Source organism: Oncorhynchus gorbuscha, linkage group LG07 (assembly GCF_021184085.1).
Source record: "Oncorhynchus gorbuscha isolate QuinsamMale2020 ecotype Even-year linkage group LG07, OgorEven_v1.0, whole genome shotgun sequence".
Lineage (NCBI taxonomy): Eukaryota > Metazoa > Chordata > Actinopteri > Salmoniformes > Salmonidae > Oncorhynchus > Oncorhynchus gorbuscha.
The window spans coordinates 87,948,569-87,961,012 of NC_060179.1; the positions used below are offsets into that span (position 1 = coordinate 87,948,569).

General features: G+C 43.2%; 1 protein-coding gene across 1 annotated transcript in view; it reads left to right on the top strand.

Moving 5' to 3' along the window:
- The window catches only part of LOC124039399, a 28,705-nt gene extending 16,508 nt beyond the window's left edge, over window positions 1-12,197 (top strand). The window contains exons 5-9 of the mRNA XM_046355363.1: window positions 3,161-3,249; window positions 3,498-3,668; window positions 4,145-4,341; window positions 11,532-11,661; window positions 12,072-12,197. Of these exons, the coding sequence (XP_046211319.1) occupies window positions 3,161-3,249; window positions 3,498-3,668; window positions 4,145-4,341; window positions 11,532-11,661; window positions 12,072-12,107 (623 nt within the window). The 3' untranslated portion in view covers window positions 12,108-12,197. The remainder of the gene's footprint in view (window positions 1-3,160; window positions 3,250-3,497; window positions 3,669-4,144; window positions 4,342-11,531; window positions 11,662-12,071) is intronic.
- Window positions 12,198-12,444: the final 247 nt, after the last annotated feature.

A 12,444-nucleotide genomic window follows, 5' to 3' on the forward strand; every position in this document is an offset into this window, starting at 1 on the left:
GGTTTGTCTATCATCATTTACCATCATACTGTACACTAGAGCAGATCACAGAGAGAGAATGATTTTTGATGTCCTCTCTACTGTATCAATCTACTATATCTCGCTGTCCTCTCTACTGTTTGTTATTGTCCTCTCTACTGTATATTGATGTCCTCTCTACTGTATATTGATGTCCTCTCTACTCTATATTGATGTCCTCTCTACTGTATATTGATGTCCTGTCTACTGTATATTGATGTCCTCTCTACTGTATATTGATGTCCTCTCTACTGTATCAATCTACTGTATATTGGTGTCCTCTCTACTGTATATTGATGTCCTCTCTACTGTATCAATCTACTGTATATTGATGTCCTCTCTACTGTATCAATCTACTGTATATTGATGTCCTCTCTACTGTATCAATCTACTGTATGTTGATGTCCTCTCTACTGTATATTGATGTCCTTTCTACTGTATATTGATGTCCTCTCTACTGTATCAATCTACTGTATGTTGATGTCCTCTCTACTGTATCAATCTACTGTATATTGATGTCCTCTCTACTGTATATTGATGTCCTCTCTACTGTATGTTGATGTCCTCTCTACTGTATATTGATGTCCTCTCTACTGTATATTGATGTCCTCTCTACTGTATCAATCTACTGTATGTTGATGTCCTCTCTACTGTATATTGATGTCCTCTCTACTGTATCAATCTACTGTATGTTGATGTCCTCTCTACTGTATATTGATGTCCTCTCTACTGTATCAATCTACTGTATGTTGATGTCCTCTCTACTGTATCAATCTACTGTATGTTGATGTCCTCTCTACTGTATATTGATGTCCTCTCTACTGTATCAATCTACTGTATATTGATGTCCTCTCTACTGTATCAATCTACTGTATGTTGATGTCCTCTCTACTGTATATTGATGTCCTCTCTACTGTATCAATCTACTGTATGTTGATGTCCTCTACTGTATATTGATGTCCTCTCTACTGTATCAATCTACTGTATATTGATGTCCTCTCTACTGTATCAATCTACTGTATATTGGTGTCCTCTCTACTGTATGTTGATGTCCTCTCTACTGTATATTGATGTCCTCTCCACCACCTTACCTCACTCTACTTTACTTAACTCTTTACTGTAATCTACTTTACTGTACTCTACTCTAATTTATGCTACTCTACTTTACTGTAATCTACTTTACTCTACTCTACTTTATTCTACTCTACTTTATTCTACTCTACTTTATTCTACTCTACTTTACTCTACTCTACTTTACTCTACTCTACTTTACTCTACTTTATTCTACTCTACTTTACTCTACTCTACTTTATTCTACTTTACTTTATTCTACTCTACTTTACCAAACTCTACTTTACTCTACTCTACTTTACTCTACTCTACTTTACTCTACTTCATTCTACTCTACTTTATTCTACTCTACTTTATTCTACTGTACTTTATTCTACTCTACTTTACCATACTCTACTTTACCACACTCTACTTTACTCTACTTTATTCTACTCTACTTTACTGTACTCTACTTTACCACACTCTACTTTACTCTGCTCTACTTTACTGTACTCTACTTTACCACACTCTACTTTACTCTACTCTACTTTACTGTAATCTACTTTACCACACTCTACTTTACTCTACTCTACTTTACTCTACTCTATTCTACTCTACTTTACTGTACTCTACTTTACCACACTCTACTTTACTGTAATCTACTTTACCACACTCTAATTTACTCTACTCTACTTTATTCTACTCTACTTTACTCTAGTCTACTTTATGCTACTCTACTTTACTGTACTCTACTTTACCACACTCTACTTTACTCTACTCTACTTTATGCTACTCTACTTTACTGTACTCTACTTTATTCTACTCTACTTTACTCTACTCTACTTTATTCTACTCTAATTTACTGTACTCTACTTTACCACACTCTACTTTACTCTACTTTATTCTTCTCTACTTTACTGTACTCTACTTTACTCTACTCTACTTTATGCTACTCTACTTTACTCTAATCTACCGCACTCTATTTTGTTCTACTCTACTCTATTTTACTGTATTCTGCTTTATTCTACTCTACTGTACTTTATACTTTACTGCATTCGACTTTACTGTACTCTACTTTATTCTACTTTACGGTACTCTACTTTATTCTACTTTACTGTACTCTACTTTATTCTACTTTACTGTACCTTACTTTATTCTACTTTACGGTACTCTACTTTATTCTACTTTACTGTACTCTACTTTACCACACTCTACTTTACTCTACTCTACTCTACTTTACTGTACTCTACTTTACCACACTGTACTTTACTCTACTCTACTTTATTCTACTCTACTTTACTGTAATCTACTTTACCACACTCTACTTTACTCTACTTTATTCTACTCTACTTTACTGTACTCTACATGACTCTACTCTACTTTATTCTACTCTACTTTACTCTACTACTCTACTTTATTCTACTCTACTTTATTCTACTCTACTTTACTCTACTCTACTTTATTCTACTCTACTCTACTTTACTCTACTTTATTCTACTCTACTTTACTCTACTTTACCACACTCTACTTTACCACACTCTACTTTACTCTACTTTATTCTACTCTACTTTACTGTACTCTACTTTATTCTACTCTACTTTATTCTACTCTACTTTATTCTACTCTACTTTATTCTACTCTACTTTATTCTACTCTACTTTATTCTACTCTACTTTACTGCAGTCTACTTTGTTCTACTCTACTTTATTTTACTGAATTCAGCTTTATTCTACTCTAATGTACTTTATTATACTTTACTGTACTCTACTGTAATCTACTCTACTTTAGTCTACTCTACTTTACCGTACTCCACTTTATTGCACTCTACTTTGTTCTACTCTACTGTACTCTATTTTACCTTATTCAATTTTACTCTACTCTAATTTACTCAACTTGACTTGACCTGGTCCCAGATCTGTTTGTACTGTATTCTCAAAACTTATTTTCATTGTTACACGCCAAACATAGACAAGGACTATAGGAGTTGGCAAGACCGCACAGATCTTGGACCAGGTTAGGGCTATGCCCATACTTTATCATTGAATTTATAATTGATATGTGACAATAAATCATGTTTGTCTGTGCTTTGAAGGTTCTTCAGAGGAGCTGATACCAGAACAACATGTATCTGATCTGGTGATCTCCGAGAACCATCAACTAGAGCTGCAGCTGTGCAAAAAAGTAAACACTGAACCCAGTAACATTGTTGCATAGAATGTACAATCTGGCTTTCACACACAATAGCTTGTTCTTGTGCCAGACTTCACTGCAATACGCACAATCATGTCCACTTACAAGTTACAGTATTGGTTCTGTAGTCTACTCCCAGATTCAATACTCCCAGCTTCAATACATCAAAGAGAAGATGAGACTATACAAGTGACAAGTTAATAAGTTGCTCTTAAACTCTGTCCCTCCAACTGGCGAAGTCTAAAAGTGTAAGCAAGGCCCCAACCCCTGGTGTTAATGGTTACCATGACAACGGACATGTCAGTCAGAATCGCCAGATACAGCCGATACAGGTGGTCAGCTTGCCAGGTAAAGAGGAAAAGATCCGGGAGCTCAACCAACAGGACTCTCTACAAAACCTTATCCTACAGGTGAGATGGTGACGACCCACCACTAACTATTGATCTTCTTCTTCTTCTCATGTTGCCTGGTAGCCTTCCGATAGCATAGCATAACTAATCATAGCATAGCATAGCTAAGGATAGCATAGCATAGCATAACTAATCAAAAATCAAATCAAATCAAATGTTATTTGTCACATACACATGGTTAGCAGATGTTAATGCGAGCGTAGCGAAATGCTTGTGCTTCTAGTTCCGACAATGCAGTGATAACCAACGTTAGCTAGATGCTAACAAATCCAAAACTACTACCTTATACACACAAGGAGTAAAGATTATGTACATAAAGATCATAGCATAGCTAAGCATAGCATAGCATAACTAAGCATAGCATAACATAACTAAGCATAGCATAACTAAGCATAGCATAACATAGCTTAACTAAGCATAGCATAGCATCTAGGGGTATTTTCATTCATTGTTGACTCCTCTTTCTGACACCTCAGGTGCAGGAGATCCACCACGGCCTGGTAGCATTCTGTTCGGACCTGAAGAGCATGGGTGTAGAGGTGGACACGTCAGGGCTGAGCTTCCCTGAGCTGGAGCAGCGCCTGGGGCTGGCTATGAGACTGCTCAAGGACAAGAGACACAGTCTAGAGAGCCTCAGAGAGACCATAGGAGATGCAGGCGTTCAAAGGAACAAGTAGGTGGCTGCTATGTGTAGACAACAAAGCCTACTGTTCCCATAATGCAATGCAGTACAGACAATGCATTGTTGTGAGAACGTCTTTCAGATATACAGTAGGTGGTGTAATATCAGTCTTTCAGATATACAGTAGGTGGTGTAATATCAGTCTTTCAGATATACAGTAGGTGGTGTAATATCAGTCTTTCAGATATACAGTAGGTGGTGTAATATCAGTCTTTAAGATATACAGTAGGTGGTGTAATATCAGTCTTTAAGATATACAGTAGGTGGTGTAATATCAGTCTTTAAGATATACAGTAGGTGGTGTAACATCAGTCTTTCAGATATACAGTAGGTGGTGTAATATCAGTCTTTCAGATATACAGTAGGTGGTGTAACATCAGTCTTTCAGATATACAGTAGGTGGTGTAATATCAGTCTTTCAGATATACAGTAGGTGGTGTAACATCAGTCTTTCATATATACAGTAGGTGGTGTAACATCAGTCTTTCATATATACAGTAGGTGGTGTAACATCAGTCTTTCATATAAGGGTAGCTATCCTATATATGGTCACGTTCACACGGAGGGAAAAGTCATTCTGGTTGGCAACCAAGGAAAGCAGTTAAAAGAAGAAGCTCCTCACAACTTTCTCATAGTTCAAATCGACTCTCACTCAGTTACTGATTCAGTCTCTCGCGAGCACACTGACTCACTAGTAACATAATAAAATGTAAATTAATATATGCTATTTATTTATGCAATTCATCCTTTACAGTTGGACTCGTGCTTTTGTTTAGGAATACAGCAAATCATTTCACCAACCTGGCTGGTTAGTTTTAGTTTCTACTTTGCCAAAAGATGCTATGAATGGACGTTATGCATCACTAGAACTCTATTACTAATCAAATCTACAAATAAACTGGATCAAATTGATGCCTTTGTAATGTTTTTATTTTAAGGGAAACTAAAAGGCAATATGTCAATGTTTTTTTTCTAGGACTTTGTAGAATTATACTTTGTTATTTTAAAAATATATATATATTTGCATGCAATTTATATTTTAAAATAGTTTATGCAGTATTTATCAAGCGTTGGCGCTCATGTTTGCTGCATCTGATGCATATGCTAAAGAAGACACCCTGCAACTCTGGTGGGTACTGATAGGCTGAAAGGTCAGGTGGTTAATATGTTAATGAGTACTGATAGGCTGAAAGGTCAGGTGGTTAATATGTTAATGAGTACTGATAGGCTGAAAGGTCAGGTGGTTAATATGTTAATGAGTACTGATAGGCTGAAAGGTCAGGTGGTTAATATGTTAATGAGTACTGATAGGCTGAAAGGTCAGGTGGTTAATATGTTAATGAGTACTGATAGGCTGAAAGGTCAGGTGGTTAATATGTTAATGAGTACTGATAGGCTGAAATGTTAGGTGGTTGATATGTTAATGAGTACTGATAGGCTGAAAGGTCAGGTGGTTGTTGTGTTAATGAGTACTGATAGGCTGAAAGGTCAGGTGGTTGTTGTGTTAATGAGTACTGATAGGCTGAAAGGTCAGGTGGTTGTTGTGTTAATGAGTACTGATAGGCTGAACGACCAGGTGGTTGTTGTAACCTCTTGGTGTTAGGGGGCGCTATTTTAATTTTTGGATGAAAAACGTTCCCGTTTTAAACAAGATATTTTGTCAGGAAAAGATGCTCGACTATGCATATAATTGACAGCTTTGGATAGAAAACACTCTGACGTTTCCAAAACTGCAAAGATATTGCCTGTGAGTGCCACAGAACTGATGTTACAGGCGAAACCAAGATAAAAATCCAATCAGGAAGTGCCGCATTTTTTGAAACCGCCTCATGCCAATGACTCCTTATATGGCTGTGAATGAGCTATGAATGAGCTTACATTTTCTACGTATTCCTCAAGGTGTCTACAGCATTGTGACGTCTTTTTGCACATTTCCGTTGAAGAATAGCCGTAAGGGACCACAACGGGTAGTATAACTTTTTAACTTTTTCATTATATCTCGGTTTGATTTGTCTTATCTTAGCAATTTCTTCTCAGCTACATAGCCGTCTTTGTATCAAAGATAATTGCGTAATTATCGTATTTCGCCGTCCTAACGTAGTCTTCACTAGCCAGCTAGCTAACGTCCACTGATTAGCTGCACTGAGAAACTTTTACACTCAACTGAACGACTTGATTAGTTTAGTGTTAGCTACCTACATAGCTGTCTTTGCTGTCTTCGTATCATCGTATCATCGTATCCAAGATAATTGTGTTGTTTAGGTTTAGAGTGTGTAGTCTTAGAGTGATTATCTTAATTTACCGAGGTTAGCTAGCCAGCTATTTGTCGTCCTTAACGTAGGTGACTCTGCTAGCTAGCCAACAGCTAGCCAACGCTAGCCAACGTCTTCTGTATAGAACTCAACTACCCGGTCGCATTCACAGGTTGTATCACATTTTCACTTCATTTCATTACAGTACAACGGTTTGATTTGTTTGATCGTAGCTAGCTACTTAGCTAGCTACATAGCCGTCTTTGTATCAAAGATAATTGTGTAGTCTAGAGCGATTTTCTAGGTTCGCTAGCCATCTATTGTCGTTCTTTTAACGCAACGTAACGTAAACAACACTGCTAGCTAGCCTGCTAGCCCCGAATAGCAACACTGCAGAAACTATTACACTCAACGGAATGACTTGATTAGTGTAGTGTCAACAACGCACCCACTGCCAGCTGGCCTACTTCAGCAGTACTGTATCATTTTAATCATTTTAGTCAATAAGATTCTTGCTACGTAGCTTAACTTTCTGAACATTCGAGACGTGTAGTCCACTTGTCATTCCAATCTCCTTTGCATTAGCGTAGCCTCTTCTGTAGCCTGTCAACTATGTGTCTGTTTATCCCTGTTCTCTCCTCTCTGCACAGACCATACAAACGCTCCTCACCGCGTGCCACCCTACTCTGGTGGTCCCAGCGCGCACGACCCACGTGGAGTTCCAGGTCTCCGGTAGCCTCTGGAACTGCCAATCTGCGGTCAACAAGGCAGAGTTCATCTCAGCCTATGCCTCCCTCCAGTCCCTCGACTTCTTGGCACTGACGGAAACATGGATCACCACAGACAACACTGCTACTCCTACTGCTCTCTCTTCGTCCGCCCACGTGTTCTCGCACACCCCGAGAGCGTCTGGTCAGCGGGGTGGTGGCACCGGGATCCTCATCTCTCCCAAGTGGTCATTCTCTCTTTCTCCCCTTACCCATCTGTCTATCGCCTCCTTTGAATTCCATGCTGTCACAGTTACTAGCCCTTTCAAGCTTAACATCCTTATCATTTATCGCCCTCCAGGTTCCCTCGGAGAGTTCATCAATGAGCTTGATGCCTTGATAAGCTCCTTTCCTGAGGACGGCTCACCTCTCACAGTTCTGGGCGACTTTAACCTCCCCACGTCTACCTTTGACTCTTTCCTCTCTGCCTCCTTCTTCCCACTCCTCTCCTCTTTTGACCTCACCCTCTCACCTTCCCCCCTACTCACAAGGCAGGCAATACGCTCGACCTCATCTTTACTAGATGCTGTTCTTCCACTAACCTCACTGCAACTCCCTCCAAGTCTCCGACCACTGCCTTGTATCCTTTTCCCTCTCGCTCTCATCCAACACCTCCCACACTGCCCCTACTCGGATGGTATCGCGCCGTCCCAACCTTCGCTCTCTCTCCCCGCTACTCTCTCCTCTTCCATCCTATCATCTCTTCCCTCCGCTCAAACCTTCTCCCACCTATCTCCTGATTCTGCCTCCTCAACCCTCCTCTCCTCCCTCTCTGCATCCCTTGACTCTCTATGTCCCCTATCCTCCAGGCCGGCTCGGTCCTCCCCTCCCGCTCCGTGGCTCGATGACTCATTGCGAGCTCACAGAACAGGGCTCCGGGCAGCCGAGCGGAAATGGAGGAAAACTCGCCTCCCCTGCGGACCTGGCATCCTTTCACTCCCTCCTCTCTACATTTTCCTCCTCTGTCTCTGCTGCTAAAGCCACTTTCTACCACGCTAAATTCCAAGCATCTGCCTCTAACCCTAGGAAGCTCTTTGCCACCTTCTCCTCCCTCCTGAATCCTCCGCCCCTCCCCCCTCCTCCCTCTCTGCAGATGACTTCGTCAACCATTTTGAAAAGAAGGTCGACGACATCCGATCCTCGTTTGCTAAGTCAAACGACACCGCTGGTTCTGCTCACACTGCCCTACCCTGTGCTCTGACCTCTTTCTCCCCTCTCTCTCCAGATGAAATCTCGCGTCTTGTGACGGCCGGCCGCCCAACAACCTGCCCGCTTGACCCTATCCCCTCCTCTCTTCTCCAGACCATTTCCGGAGACCTTCTCCCTTACCTCACCTCGCTCATCAACTCATCCCTGACCGTTGGCTACGTCCCTTCCGTCTTCAAGAGAGCGAGAGTTGCACCCCTTCTGAAAAAACCTACACTCGATCCCTCCGATGTCAACAATTACAGACCAGTATCCCTTCTTTCTTTTCTCTCCAAAACTCTTGAACGTGCCGTCCTTGGCCAGCTCTCCCGCTATCTCTCTCTGAATGACCTTCTTGATCCAAATCAGTCAGGTTTCAAGACTAGTCATTCAACTGAGACTGCTCTCCTCTGTATCACGGAGCGCTCCGCACTGCTAAAGCTAACTCTCTCTCCTCTGCTCTCATCCTTCTAGATCTATCGGCTGCCTTCGATACTGTGAACCATCAGATCCTCCTCTCCACCCTCTCCGAGTTGGGCATCTAGATTGCGTCCTACCTGACAGGTCGCTCCTACCAGGTGGCGTGGCGAGAATCTGTCTCCTCACCACGCGCTCTCACCACTGGTGTCCCCCAGGGCTCTGTTCTTGGCCCTCTCCTATTCTCGCTATACACCAAGTCACTTGGCTCTGTCATAACCTCACATGGTCTCTCTTATCATTGCTATGCAGACGACACACAATTAATCTTCTCCTTTCCCCCTTCTGATGACCAGGTGGCGAATCGCATCTCTGCATGTCTGGCAGACATATCAGTGTGGATGACGGATCACCACCTCAAGCTGAACCTCGGCAAGACGGAGCTGCTCTTCCTCCCGGGGAAGGACTGCCCGTTCCATGAATTCGCCATCACGGTCGACAACTCCATTGTGTCCTCCTCCCAGAGCGCCAAGAACCTTGGCGTGATCCTGGACAACACCCTGTCGTTCTCAACTAACATCAAGGCGGTGGCCCGTTCCTGTAGGTTCATGCTCTACAACATCCAAGTACGACCCTGCCTCACACAGGAAGCGGCGCAGGTCCTAATCCAGGCACTTGTCATCTCCCGTCTGGATTACTGCAACTCGCTGTTGGCTGGGCTCCCTGCCTGTGCCATTAAACCCCTTCAACTCATCCAGAACGCCGCAGCCCGTCTGGTGTTCAACCTTCCCAAGTTCTCTCACGTCACCCCGCTCCTCCGTTCTCTCCACTGGCTTCCAGTTGAAGCTCGCATCCGCTACAAGACCATGGTGCTTGCCTACGGAGCTGTGAGGGGAACGGCACCTCAGTACCTCCAGGCTCTGATCAGGCCCTACACCCAAACAAGGGCACTGCGTTCATCCACCTCTGGCCTGCTCGCCTCCCTACCACTGAGGAAGTACAGCTCCCGCTCAGCCCAGTCAAAACTGTTCGCTGCCCTGGCCCCCCAATGGTGGAACAAACTCCCTCACGACGCCAGGACAGCGGAGTCAATCACCACCTTCCGGAGACACCTGAAACCCCACCTCTTTAAGGAATACCTAGGATAGGTTAAGTAATCCCTCTCACCCCACCCCCCCTAAGTTTTAGATGCACTATTGTTAAGTGACTGTCCCACTGGATGTCATAAGGTGAATGCACCAATTTGTAAGTCGCTCTGGATAAGAGCGTCTGCTAAATGACTTAAATGTTAAATGTTATTTAGCAAGTGGTCACATGGTGTCTCCCACAGAAGATCTTGCGTAAAATACTGAGGTAGCCATTTTTCCAATCGCTTCTTATGTGAAACCAATTGCCTCGACGGATATATTATTGAATATATATGTTAAAAACACCTTGAGGATTGATCCTAAACAACGTTTGCCGTGTTTCTGTCGATATTATGGAGCTAATTTAGAAAAAGTTTGGCGTTGTAGTGGTAGCATTTTCCGGTCGATTTCTTAGCCAAGCATGATGAACAAACGGGAGCTTTTCCAAAAGTAATCTTTTTGGAAAAAAGGAACATTTGCTATCTAACTGGGAGTCTCCTGAGTGAAAACATCCAAAGTTCTTCAAAGGTAAATGATTTAATTTCGTTGCTTTTCCTATTTTCGTAAAAATGTTGCCTGCTGCCAGCAGAGCCTAGCATAGCATTATGCCATGATAAACTTACACAAATGCTTGTCTAGTGTTGGCTGTAACGCATATTTTGAAAATCTGAGATGACAGGGTGATTAACAAAAAGCTAAGCTTGTGTTTGAATATATTTCATTTGCGATTTTCATGAATAGGAAAAGTTTCTAGAGGTCCGCTGCGTTATGCTAATTCGTTTGAGGCTATGATGACGCTTCCGGATCCGGGATTGCTAGTCGCAAGAAGGCTGAAAGGTCAGGTGGTTGTTGTGTTAGTGAGTACTGATAGTCTCATCGTTACAACAACTCCTGTACGGGCTCGGGAGAGACAAAGGTTGAAAGTCATGCCAACCCAAACAAGCCGCACTGCTTCTTAACACAGCGCACATCCATCCGCACCAATGTGTCGGCGGAAACCCAGTGCACCTGGCAACCTTGGTTAGGGTACACTGCGCCCGGCCTGCCACAGGTGTCGCTGGTGAGCGAAGAGACAAGGACATCCCTACCGGCCAAACCCTCGCTAACCCGGGCAACGCTATGTGACGCTTTGCCAATTGTGCGTTGCCCCACAGACCTCCCGATCGCAGCCAGGTTACGACAGAGCCTGGGCGTGAACCCAGGGTCTCTGGTGGCACAGCTGGCGCTGCTGTACATCGCCCTTAACCACTGCACCACCCGGGAGGTCCAGGCCAGTGTCAATTAGCTCAGGAACCACACCTGTGTGGAAGCTCATGCTTTCAATATACTTTGCATCCTTCATTTAGTTGTGTTTCCATTATTACGGCAGCCCCCTGTATGTCCTCATTGTAAGGTTTATAACATATCTTTATCTGTGTCATGTGACCTTACAGGCCATCAGAGGTTTGTCTTCTGGATAAGATGAAGTTGAACTGTCAGGTGTTTAAAGAAGAGATCTCCCTGGTTTACCTCAACAGACAGGTGTCACGTCTACAGACAGCACTACAAGACAGTCTAGAAAAGGTAAACTTAACCCCTGACCCTAACCCTGGTGCAGCTCAACAGACAAGTGGCTCACCTACAAACTGCACTGCAGGACAGGGTACCCCAACCCCTTACCTCTAAACCTAACCTACAGACTGCACTGCAAGACAGGCAGGACAGAGTACCCTAACCCCTAACCCTAACCTACGGACTGCACTGCAGGACAGGGTACCCTAACCCCTAAACCTAACCTACAGACTGCACTGCAGGACAGGGTACCCTAACCCCTAAACCTAACCTATAGACTGCACTGCAAGACATGCAGGACAGTGTACCCTAAGCCCTAACATTTAATCATGTGTTTTATTTAGTAATGTTAAGCTTCTGTGTTAACCCTGAAACCCTACATCAACTACTCACCTTAACCCTGTCTTGTTTTTCTCCTGTAGGCTTGTGGAGGTGAATGGGGTACCGGTGAACGATGATGGGGTACAGTGAAGAGGAGCTGAGCCCCCTACGCCGCCAAAGGACCAAGTGCTCAGATAATCATCCTGATGAGACCTCCTCCTCCTCCCAGACCTCCCCCTCCTTTGAAGCAACATCCTCCATTAGGATCCACCTAGTGCCACCAGGCAATCCCATCAAGCATGACATTGACACCCAATAGACCACCAGGCTGATCCCATCTACCATGAGATTGACACCCCATAGACACCAGGCTGATCCCATCTATCTTTAAGCATGACAGTGTAGTCCAGAACAGCACTGCCGCCCCCCGGCTCCATGAGGTCTAAGTCCATCAACCCCGTCAACCAACAAGCT